Below are 13,278 nucleotides of genomic sequence, written 5' to 3' on the forward strand. Positions count from 1 at the left end.
GGAGATGGGCTCCCACATATTCCCGAAGCACCTGCTTATGATGCTGACCAACTAATCTCAGGTCTCAAAACTGAAACAGGAAGTATAAGCACACGGCAGACAGCTTAACAAGACTGAGAGCACTCTGGTGACTGAGAAGACAGAATAGATTGTTTCTTTAGTCCTCTCTTCAAGCAATACCTATGAGTCTCCTCCTAAGAGTTGGAAATAATACAAAACATTGAATGCAAACTATAATTGAAAAACAAAAATTTTAAAAAACTATAAAAAATAAAAATGTTAAACTATGAAAAAAATAATAAAGTTGGGGAAGAAAAAGTAACAAGGCAGGTTCTTACTGTGCCATAACCACCAAACTGGTCCTTGTATTCCCCACCCCCCAGATATTTTACTGTCTTCAGTCTTCTCCCCCAAGGTCTCTCCCTGGATATTTAGAATCTGGAGCTTGGGAGAAATAATCATTAACAAACCAGCAGAGTAAACGGCCACGTCCTGATGAAGCACCTAACCCTGGAAATGTACTACTTCACTGGCTTGTCTCTCTCTACAAAATGGGCAGATTAAGTAGAAGAGCAAGTTCCCAGAGCTGAAAATATTCATATTCTAACACAGGCATGTACAGAGTAAACCACTGATCTCAAAGGAGGCTTAAACATTTTCACTCTTGCCATGGCCTTATTATAGGGGAAATAAACTGCTTTCCCCTTGACTTTCAGTTCAGTCAACTGATTTGCTATGGGATGCTAGCAGACATGATATAAACAGAAGTTTAAATGTGCTTGCATGATGAGGCCTGCTGCTTGTACCTAGGCCAAGATCATGAGAAACGCATGCTCCAGACAACCAGCTGGTCAGAGAGAGACATGTGCAGCTGACCTGGAACCCACCCACAGCCTGGATCCAAGCCCAGCAAACCTACTTGAGCAGCCAACCCACAGCCAATGTACAAACATGAGGAAATAAATGTAGTTTTAAGCCACTGGTTGGAGCAGGTTCTATGCAGCATCACTGGAACAATAGCTGACTGAAGGGTCAGGTGGCCGGATATGGGAAAGGATTACACAAACCACACAGATACACACTCGTCAGTAACAATCTCTTTCCCCATCAATTTCCGAAGAAGGTTTTCAAAAACAAGTGAGTAGCCCTCTTCTTCACCTCAGCCCTCAGGCATGTCTTCCAGTAAGAGACGAAGACACCCTTATCAAACGTAAGCAGAAAACAACTACAGATTTAAAGCGCAAACATACCAGCAGAGAAATCTAACAGGGCTTGCAAGATCAAAAGAAGAGAATAACTAGAAATATCATCATCCTTTCTCATAATCTTTAACACTAGTACATACCACATTTCTATTTTCCTTATCCAAAAAGTTAATAAAAATAAAAAAAAGATTTATAAAAAATAGAACTGGAATTGGAGAAGGATTTTAGCTTCATGACCCAGAATTACTCCACAAGAAAAGTGCCAGGGTTTACCACAGTGGTACTCTGAGTGGACACCTTTGCAGCGACTGCAAACCCCCTCCCAGCAACAGGAGAGGCAGCAGCAGTGGACATGGGGCTGAAGTCTTTCACCTCTGCTGAGCTGCCTCCTGTCTGGCAGGCACTGTGTACACGGATGACTTTTCAAATAGCTATTTGATTTCCCTTTTCCTTCAACGGAGAAGACTTAAGTCCTCTCTTTGGCAAATTTACTGAGGAAAGTGTACATAGTGCCATGAAAGGTCAAACAACTTAGCTTCACAAGCCTGGGGCTGTGGCACCACTCCGTACAGTTGATGCAATTTAAAAGATGAAAAATATTCACATCTTTGGGGGTGCTTATTCTACACCTGACTATGCTAAAATGCAAGTCAGTTTCCTGCAGAAAAATCTTTCAACAAAGGAAATGCTAAGAAAGTACCTCTAAATAATATATCATCATCATAATCAGGAGGATAGAAAAGTCTAGGACCATCACAACCCACCACCATTGAGAACTGCAGCACAAGCTGACTTCATAAGAAACAGTCTTTTTAACCCCCAGAGCAGACTGAGCTGCCGAAAACAAGAACTTTACCTAATATGACACCGACCCCACTCTGAGTGGTCAGACACAGAACTGCACAGCCAAGCCAGCCTGCAGTCTGCCCTCATGAAACAGGAACACAGCAACCCATTTTCACGTGAAGGGGGTCCACGATGGGTTTTCTGCCAAGACATTCAGCCTCACCAAGATTAGAAGGTGGTTTTAATCCTTTTACCTCAACAGACCTCAAAAACAAGCCTAGGATTCAACAGCCTTTATTCACAGTCTCTCATGCATAAAGCCAGACAGACTCAAACAAAGCAGAAAATTCAATCCTGAACCTCAAACCTAGAGTTGCTGACCCTCTGCAGATGACACAGGTTTTCGATCAACTCGGCAAAAACTGGGAATGTAAAGGAACATATTTTGAAGCACAGAGTAGAAAAATGGTGACCTTTCATGAGTCCTGGCAAAACTGCAAACCATCACTGTCTAGCCCTTGAGACACACAGAAAAAAATTCCAAAAAGAAATTACTAGTTTAGAAATTTCTGAAATCTAGCCATGTTATGCACACATATTCTATGATATTGCCATGGGAAGTTCTTTTGTTTTTTGTTTTCATTTAACACATTGCTTTATACTGGGTTTAACAAAAACAGAAAGGCAAAGTGGATTCCCTTGAATATTAAATGGAGTTTAATATGTGCTAAGTCAAAAATGGCAAAACTCCAAGTGAAAGCAATCACCTCAGGTATCAACATCACCTCTATGTGTTTAATGTCTAATAGCTCCCTTTCCCATTTCTTCAAAATCAAACCAGAACCCCAGGCCCCCAAGAGTCACCAACGAGTTCCACGATCTTAAGCAAAGCACACAACAGCCACATCTGAAGAAAAAAGAAAGTTTTACCTATTTAAACCAACACAGTAAAATTAAGACATCTTTTTATAGTCCTTACTTTCAAAATATTTTGGGTTTCATTCCACTTATTTGTCCATTCCTTGGTTAATTCTTGAACCTAAAAAGAAAAATATACATTTGTGATTGCTCCATAAAAAAATATTGTTATTTTCTTATAGAAACTTTCCAACTCTCACAGCTTTATGAAAGAATATATTATAATATTTTTAATTAGACAGATATTTCTATCCCTGAAAGAACCATCACCAAACATAAATCAAACAGCTGATCTCATCTCACCCTACAACCTATCTTACGGCAAACTGAACAGAAAAAAATTTGTCAAGTTGCCTAGAGTTTTACAAGTCATTTTTATGGTGTACTTAAATAAAAGCTGCTTCCTTGGATATTAACCAAAATTAGAAGTTTAAGGATGAAAATATTCCATTAAATGGGTTAATTTTTCCTGATTATACTTCAGGCCCTAAGAAATAATAACTTACTTTTCTTTCTCGTTACATGTGTGATTAATTCCCTTAGAATGCTACAGTTTTCTTTTAGGAGATAATCTGCTTTTGTAGCTAATTAATAGGGTTTATAAATCGCATTCTAACTTTAAAAAGGAAGGAGAGCTCTTCAATTGTCTCTCTTAGTAAAAGCAAAATCTTTTGATAAAAATCAGCTTCTTTCCAGTCTGATGAAATTAAGGGAGAAAATGTGCCCAGCTGTGGAACAAACACTATTGGAAGTTGCTTCTCAAAGTTATGAAAATATTCTGCTAGTTTCATAAAACTTAAAATAATCCTAGTGAGCCTAGCCAGTGTGGCTCAGTGGACTGAGCTTCGTCCCAGGGACTGAGAGGTCCCAGTCCAATTCCCGGTCGGGGCACATGCCTGGGTTGTGGGGTCCATCCCAGTAGGGGGCGTGCAGGAGGCAGCTGATTGATGTTTCTCTCTCACATCAATGTTTCTATCTCTCTCTTCCTTCCTCTCTCTCTAAAAAAAAAAAAATCAATAAAAACACATTAAAATATGTGTGTGTGTTCTTTAAAATAAATAAATTAAATAATCCTAGTGAGAAAATCGTTAAGCAAAAAGTGATACACCTTATGAAAAGGTAGGGAGGGAGATGAACAATGTGTTCTGTGGAAAGGAGTACACGCGCAGTTAAAAGACAGTGACTTCTGAGAGGCAGAGTATGGGAACGCATGTTGTCAAAGCCTTTCCCCTCCTTACACTAACTAGCCCTCCTGCCACCTCCCACTCCCTACAGCAGACACCAACCCAGTGACACCTCCTGGTCTTCCCTCTGATCAGCTATCTTATTTAACCAGGCCAAAATGAATGCATGGTATACATTTGCTTGTGCTCTCACTGCTAGGAGGAAGATACTTTCCACATACTTATTATGTATAGTAATAGGAAAGAACATTCATGTTTGCAACCTTCCTGAAAGTGTTTGTAACAGAAACTGAAGAACTGGACTGACATGGTTTATCCCAGAGGAAAACCAAAACATATCTATCTCACCCAACTAAACTGAATTGGTTATTCCTTTTACTCCTCAATTTACCTCTAATAGGGATGTATGACTTCTAAATTGAAATAATGTTTCTTCTTTTTCACTAGTAATGTCAACATCTCTCTCTTCTTGGTTAAAAAAACAAAACAAGACTGAGCCCATCTAACTTTGTTTTTGCTTGTTTTGAATGGTCTGGTAAGATGGTCCTGATCTATCTGGAATAGGTCACACACTGCAATCCTTCATCACATGAGTAATGCCAACCCCGCAGACTAGAAGGACAGCAGTAATGCACATGGCTCTCAGGGCTTTTGTTTGGCAAAAGCTTTCAGAGAGGGGATATTCTTATGCTTTCTCTTCCCACTGAAGGGGAGAGATTGGTGTGTTGAATTTCCTTATTTATAGTCAGTAGTTAACAGAGTTTCACTGGCAATTTATCTGAGAAACACAAGGCATTCAACAATAAATGTTCCTAGCCCAGCCAGTGTGGCTTAGTGGTTGAGCATCGACCCATGCACCAAGAGGTGGCCAGTGGGGGGACACATGCCCAGGTTGTGGGCCTGATCCCCAGTGCAGGGCATGCAGGAGGCGGCCAATCGATGTTCTCTCTCATCGATGTTTCTCTCTCTCCCTCTCCCTTCTTCTCTCTCTCTAATATCAATAAAGAAAAAAAATTAAAAATATAAAAAAATAAACGTTTCTACATTTCACCAACATATGTGTTCTCCCTGAAGAAACATGAGCCAATCAAACATTTTCCAATTCAATCAACTAATTCCAGCTTTAAACAATTGTAAGTATGCCTTGGGTTTATTTTACTATTGAATTTAAAGCACATAATCTAAATTTATAAAATTGTAAAAAATACAAACATATAATATCACCTCTAACAATGCTATCAAACAACAAATATTTATAGCCAAACAGATGGCAAACAATTTTAAAAGGTCAGCAAAAAAACAGGTGAAATTTTAGAAAATGTTATGAACAAGACGGGCAGTCATTTCTGTCACAGTATGTATATAATGCATTCAAATTAAAATGTTTATTGGTCTCTATTAGCTTGCTAGGTATTCCTGAAAACTATTATTATGAAACAATTTAGCCCTGGCTGGTTGTGCTCAGCGGTTAGAGCATCAGCCTGTGGACCAGAGTCCCAGGTTTGGTTCCCGCTAAGGGCATGTACCTCGGTTGTAGTTTGTCCCCAGCCTGGGTTAGGGTCGTGTGGGTGGCAACCAGTTGATCTCTCTCTCTCACATCAATGTCCCCCATCTGAAGATAAATGCAAAAAATGTCCTCGGGGGAGGATTAAAAAAAAAAAAAAAACAATTTAAAACTATATCCAGACATTTCAAAGTACTCAAAATTAGAATATGAAGTACTCAATTCAAAATTTCATGAGAAATTAAGAAACTAATGATATTACTAGTGCTACTATCATCCAATTATTCATCTAAATTATCCAGGGAAGTATCAACAAGTTCCTAACAACAACCCAATTTATATCTTCAATATTGTGTACTCTTGAAAGAGCTTCACCAACAGAATCCAATTTTCTTTTGGTCTGTTTTAACCATTCAGTACAGTGAACAAAATTTAATACAAAAAAACAAATGTTTTTAATGCCCATTTCTTTTTTCAAACAGGGTCATTTAAAAAAAAAAAAAGTGTAGAACCAGGTTAGCTATAAAACTGGTTTTCAAAAAGCACCAGCACACAAACACTAGCTTCAGCCCACAACACCTCTAAGGACAGTCTCTATTCCGGTCACTCACTCCACCCTCTGCTCCTCCTCAAACCTCACCTAGCTTAAGAGAAACTAAGTATCTACCCAGAGTATTTTATGATTCCCCAACTGCTACACTTCCCACTGAAAACAAAGTAAAAGAACAACAAAGAATGAAACATGTTGAACATGGCCATGACTGCCCTCCACATAGGACTCTTATCTGCTCTGAAGGCCCCAGTGGCCTATTCCCTCGGTACTACCAGTGTGTGAATTTCAGTTGCACTTAATCATTGTGTGCCTGACAAACCTCATTTCTTCAGTCGGAGAACATGATGAGATACATAAAACGTCAACTATTGTGCTTCTTTAAAAATTATCATGGGTCGGGGTGGGGGGTAATGTTAAGTGTGATGAAAAAATAAAATGAGTTTCAAATGGCAAGAACTAAAAAGCATGTACTTAAAATGATAGTGAAAGTTATGGTTTTAGAATAACCAAGAAATCAAGGTTATCACTTACTCTCGCTTCATTCTGCTGAAGTTTTTCCTCCATACTTAAGGCTGTGGGCGAGTCTAAAAGGGCAATCTACAATTTAAACATAAGAGAGCAGAAATTAGTAAACAATAATAATCTAGAGAAATGATTGCTTCGTGACATAGTAAATTACCCAAAATTGATAAATGAACTATTAAATAGAGATTAAAAGTACTGTCCCACACCCCCCAAAAAAGTATTAATTACACCACTAAGTCTTTACTCCATGGGCTACATATCTCATAATATTCAAAACCATGGTAGCCTGATAAACCTATATTTGCAATACAAATCAGCAAAGTGAGAAGACAAACATGTAATATAACTGACATTTTTCCAAAATCAAGGACAATCTAAATATCTATATCCTAGAAAATATTGTCCATTTTGAATATGCACAAACTACAAAATTCAAAATGTAAAAAAGCTTAAGTCTTAGCCATAGGCTTCTGAAATCCATCCATGTTGACACATGCAAAGAAAACTCATTTATTTTCATTGCTGGGTGATATTCCATGCATGGTATGGCTACACTCTATTTATCCACTTCCTTATCCGTGTTGCGCAGGTCTAAAGATTGACATGAGAATGATAAACACCAAAATCAGGTGAGAACTGGGAGGGGCAGGGAGAGACAGGAGAAGCAAGTGAAGCCAGGCGGGATGCACAGGGGCTTTGACTGCACCCATAACTCATAATCCGACAGGCAGGACACACTGCTCCCTCAGATGTCATAAAAAAGAAAAAACAAAGGGGATCTTGTTCCTCCCCATCCCAAAGGCAACCAGCTTTATCCAATTTGCTGTCTAAACTTGCAATTATTCTGGTCATATGCAAGCATGTTTTGTTGTTTTTTTAAAACATAAACACTATTCTGAATATTGCCTTTTTCACTCAACGATATATCTTGGGGGAAATTCAATAAAGCTAAAACCACTTCATTCTTTTTAACAATTCTAATTCCACAACAGAGCAGAATTGTATGGACAGTCTATAATTTATGTCAGTGCTTTCCTAGTAATGGGAATGCCGTTTTTGTCTAATCTGCTCTACCAGCAATGCTACAATAACTATTTCTATACTAGTTGCCTACACTATACATGGCTGTATCAACAGAATACATTTCTAGGGGGAAATTTATATATATAATTTTTTTAATAGGCAAGTTGTCCTCCTCAGAGGCTATTTATTTTTATTACTATTTACTTCTCAATTTCTTTTTGAACAAATATAAAGCCCATGAGGGGATCTTACTAGGCTAGTTAAACATTCAGACTAACAAGACTACCGTGGGCCACACTTGGCATCTGTGTACTCAGCAGAAAGCAGAGCGAACAGCAGGGAAGGGCAAAGTAACCATGTGCTCTCTGCAGCAGTCCCCACAGCTGTCCAGGAGTATTGTCTTTGGCCCTCTTGAGGTGTCAAGGCATGTGTGAGGCGGCCCCGTTGGCTTAGAAGTCCATGCCCACAGGAACCAACATCTCTTATAACAACATCATAGGCACATCCTCCAGGGTCCCCACAAGGAACCCACCTATTACAACATTTCACTGTTCTCAGGGAAACCCAAAGCTATGGCTTCTCAGCAGTGCATTTATAGTTTATATAGAGTTCACCCTAATCAAAATGCAATTCTCCAACTAGGAGGTATTTTATCATTAGAGATGTTGCCTGGTTATACAGCTGGCATCCCACTTTTATGCCATTTACAGAGGATAAAACCAGCAAGTTAACTCAAGGTCAGATTCTTTCCTAGTGGAGGAAAAGGAGCTTTGCTTCTTTACTTTCATTACTTCAATATTTCATTACTTCAATACATCACTATTCCTAGCATGTCGTCTTACATACAAATGGTCCTCAATAAATATTTTTCATTGAAGAAATATAAGGGGCAGACGTTATAATGACTGCATCATTATATACGGTTGAGATTTTCAAATCAATTAATAACTCCCTTTATAACATGGTTAATTTAAAGACTTCACTGTTGGAATTTTTCATCTGTAATAAAAACTGAAACATTCCTACCACATCATCAACTCAGTAGAGAGTAACTGATTAAAAATATGCAAGCAGTCTATCATGACCACCATAATTTTTGGAAAAATATTTTATTTTATTTTTTTATTTATTTATTATTTTCTTTTATCTTCACCCGAGGACATTTTTCCATTTTTTGTTCAGATAGAGTGGGAGGGGAAGAGAGAGAAAGAGAGAATCATCGATGTGAAAGGGACACATCGAGTGGCTGCCACCCGCACGACCCAACCAGGGCCAGGGACAAACTGCAACCGAGGCACGTGCCCTTAGCGGGAACCAAACCCAGGTCTCTCTGGACCGCAGGCCAAAGTTCTAACCACTCAGCCAAACCGGCCAGAGCTGGAAAAATATTTTAAAGCACAATAAAGAAAGAACTACCTACGTCCTTTCTATAAGAAATCTTTGGTAAAACTAAAACATTGTCAATTAAATTATTCTTTGCAAGGTGTCTTTTTAGAGAAAAAATGTTCAGGATAAATAATTCTTAGATTAAGTGTATGTGTTAAATCAAGGGTAATACTACATCAAAACTTCAACAATATCAACTCCACTAACGACATATAAGAAACTCTTGCCTCCGACCCTTGCCAATATATAGTGCAATCAAGCATTTTGATTTTTGCCCATGTGAGGTGAAGAGGGCATCTCATTGCTTTTTAAGAATGTTGAGGTATAATTAACATACTGTAAAATGCACTTGATAACTATGTATCTATGTATCCATACACATACACATATTCATTTCACTATTCTTAATATTTACTATTTCAAATGACATTGAGTGTACTTCCATGTTTAGAGGCCATCTGAAACTGTTTTTCCCATGAATTGTGCTCACACTCTCTGTTCACTTTTCTGTCAGGCTGTAATCTTCTTATTTTTTAATAGTACTTCTCATAATAAGAAAAGTAGTCTTTTGTTACATGAGTTGGCAGTCTTTTTCCTGGTTTGCATTGATTCCAGAAAATTTTCATTGTGTAATGTAAATATACTGTCTTCACTTATTTTTGTCTATGTGAGCTCTCATAAAATGAGAAAGAGGAATTCAAGATACCTGTGATAAATGTGTATATGGTTGTCTCCTGCAATTTCCTACAGTTTATTTTTAGTTTGTTTTCATTACTTTTTAAATCCTATTTTTCAATCAGAGTTTACATTCAATATTGTTTTGTATTAGTTTCAGGTGTACAGCATAGTGTTAGACAATCATACACTTTACAAAGTGTTCCCACCTGGCACTACACATAGTTATTGCAATATTATTGATTATATTCCCTATGCTGCATTTGACATCCCTGGGACTAGTTCGTAACTACCAATTTGTAGTTCTTAATCCCTTCAACATTTTCATTCATCCCCCACAATGCCCTTTCCTCTGGCAACCATCAATCTGTTCTCTGTATCCAAAAGTCGGTTTCTGTTTTGTTTATTTTGCTCTTTAAATTCTACATATAAGTGAAATTATATGATAGTTGTCTTTCTCTGACATATTTCACTTAGCATAATAGGTCCATCCAGCCCTGGCCGGTTTGGCTCAGAGGTTGGAGTGTCTGCCTGTGATCCAGAGAGACCCGGGTTCGGTTACTGCTAAGGGTGCATACCTCGGTTGCAGTTTATCCCTGGCCCTGGTTGGGTCGTGCAGGAGGCAGCCACTCAATGTGTCCCTTTTATATCAATGTTACTCTCTCTTTCTCTCTCTCTCCCTCCCTCCCACTCTATCTGAACAAAAAATGGAAAAATGTCCTCAGGTGAGGATAAAAAAAAAAAAAAAAAAGAAATAAAGAGTTCATACACATACATAAACAACTACAGATCTATCTATATCTATGCAGGAGAAGCAAATCCAATACATGTCAAAATATTTTACTTTACTTAAATTGTGCTTTTGAAACTCTATGCACATGATATTTTGCATTGGCAAATACATAAAATTATTAAAAGTAGTTGATTTTTTTTGACCGGCTGATGTGGCTCAGCGATTTGAACACTGTCCCACCGACCGAGAGGTCTTGGTTCTATTCCCAGTCGGGGCACATCCCTGGGTTTTGGGCTCAATATCGAGTGGGGGGCATGCAGGAGACAGCAGATTGATGTTTCTTACAACAATGTTTCTCTCTCCCTTCCTCTCTCTCTAAAAAAATCAATAAAAACATATTTAAAAATAAATTTTAAAAAGTAGCTGATTTTTATTTAGCTGTGCCAAAATAACCCTAAAAATTGAACTCTGATTTGAGGAACATTCTCAATGAACCATGGCAGCATTTGGAATAAAAGATTGTGGGAATGGAGCAATGTCATTGGAAAAATTTAAACAGATTTTTAACGGGCATTTAAGAACACCTGCTTATTTTATTTTATTCAATTAATCTAGAGTAAGCCTGTATTGTCTTACAACAAATTATAGCTTAATGATATGATATATTATTTTAAATTGGACTCCCGTTTATATTTTAATGTATTAAGTTTATCAAAGAATTTAATCTTCAGTATACTATAAAACAGACTTAACTATCTTTTCTGCGCATGAAAGAAACAAAATAAGACCACAAAGTATAAGGCAACTGGCATACACAATACCTCTGAAGACATTCCTCAGGAAGAATCTGTAAAAGTTTCAGTAAGTTAGTTTTTCTGCCCATGTCATGAGGCTCCTTTAAAAAAATTTCCTCAGTTTAATTTTAAAAGGCTACTCTTTCTTTTCCTTCATTCTCATAACTTAGTAAAATGTTAAGTAAAGAAGTTACACAAGAATTTCCCAAATACTTTCCTTCACATATAGTAGTTTGGATAATCCCATAAAACCATGCTTAAATTTTACTTCAGATAAATAATGTTTTAAAAAATAGAAAAAGATCCCAATAAACAAGGTGTATAAATAAAAATGACTACTGGGGTTCATGTCGTAAGTTACCTGAGCCTGATAACATCACACAGACTGCACTATTTGTTCTGACTTCCCTTCACACACACGACAGCACCACACTAAAAAGTAAAGTGGATGACCCTGGCCGGTTTGGCTCCGCAGTTAGAGCATCAGCCCGCAGACCGAGAGAGGCCCGGGTTTGGTTCCTACTAGGAGCACGTTCGGTTGCAGTTTGTCCCCGGCCCAGGCTGGGGTCATGTGGGTGGCAACCACTCAATGTGTCTCTCTCACCTTGATGTTTCTCTCTCTCTCTCTCTCTCTCTCTCTCCCTCCCTCTCTCCCTCCCACTCTATCTGAAGATAAATGCAAAAATTTCCTCGGGTGAGGATTAAAAAAAAAAAAGTAAAGTGGATGTGAACAGATTTTTAACTGCACTGAACAATTCCTGTGCAACTGCTGCCCACCATCTACGGGAAAGAACTGGCAGGTATATTTCAGGACACAGGAAACTCAGTGAGATTTTCATCCTGTCAATATTTGCATAGGTCAAGCCACTTATGGGATGTCAAGGGCTTCACCGGCCACATAGTCTTAGACAGAAAGCTGCTCTAGAGAGAGCACTTTGCACTTAAACTAATTTTTTAATGATACACTTAAGACACCTATTTGTAGGTTAAGGAAACAGGAAGAAATGTATTTGTTTATTACTCACTCCAATCTAACGTAAATATTTTGAAAAGCAATCTTTGATTTTCTTCTAAGAGTGGCCTTTCGTTACAAGTGTCTAAACCTATAGGAACCTAGATCACACTATTCATGAACAATGTAACTCTTTGTGTACACTATGCAAGTTATGAGAAAGTTTACTGTGAAAAACACAAAAGGAAAAGGCTCCTTCACTAGAATCCCAAAGATCATGAAGTGAGGCTGTTTCAACATGAAGCAAGGTCCCAGGAACATCATCTCAGCCAGGCCACGAGTATGTCACACATCACTCTATCACCATAACCACCTCTGTAATGGACAATACTGTACAAAATAAAAACTCATACTAGTTTTTCCTTCAGTTCTAAAACATATCACAAAATGCACAAATAGAATTTTAAATATAACTCCAAGCATCTCAATTTCCTTCCACTAATGGAGATTATACTGCTAATCCTACTGCATTCTAAATTTCCATCCATAATTGATATGTATTAGATAATCATTTCAGATTCAGTGGATCAAATTTTACTTACACGCAGAGCACATAATAAATGGAAGGGTCAATGGAAGGGTGATGTAAAGGAGAGCCCAGCTAACGCATTCAAACTTTATTTAGCACTTATTTACTCAAATCAATACAATAACTGAAATAATTATCTAATTAAGATCTAGAAATAAATGACATTACTCAAAAAAAATTATCCATAAATCTCAGAAAACCCAACCTGATTCCCTTGAGCAAGCAGTGTTTTCAGTCTGGCTATTTCGGCTCGCAGCTCACGGATGAGTTTGACGTTGGCATCCTCATTAATGGTAGGCTTGTTGATGATATTTTTGGCTCTATTTGCATAGCGAAGAGTACTTAGGGTTTCTCCATAATTGACATCAGCAGGTGAAATGGCTATGAAGAATGAATTAAGAAAATAATGTGTCTAGCACATCGTGTTTCATTTAACACAAAGTTGGTTTGC

The 13,278-nt window shown here is 37.9% G+C and overlaps 1 protein-coding gene across 1 annotated transcript in view; it reads right to left on the reverse strand.

Annotated features, from left to right (window-relative positions):
• Positions 1 to 13,278, reverse strand: part of KIF16B (kinesin family member 16B) — a 342,743-nt gene that overhangs the window by 271,217 nt on the left and 58,248 nt on the right. The window contains exons 10-12 of the mRNA XM_036244893.1: positions 13,033 to 13,208; positions 6,682 to 6,747; positions 2,971 to 3,030 (exon numbers count right to left, since the gene is read on the reverse strand). Coding sequence (XP_036100786.1) covers positions 2,971 to 3,030; positions 6,682 to 6,747; positions 13,033 to 13,208 — 302 coding nt within the window. The remainder of the gene's footprint in view (positions 1 to 2,970; positions 3,031 to 6,681; positions 6,748 to 13,032; positions 13,209 to 13,278) is intronic.

Source organism: Molossus molossus, unplaced genomic scaffold (assembly GCF_014108415.1).
Source record: "Molossus molossus isolate mMolMol1 unplaced genomic scaffold, mMolMol1.p scaffold_m16_p_6, whole genome shotgun sequence".
Lineage (NCBI taxonomy): Eukaryota > Metazoa > Chordata > Mammalia > Chiroptera > Molossidae > Molossus > Molossus molossus.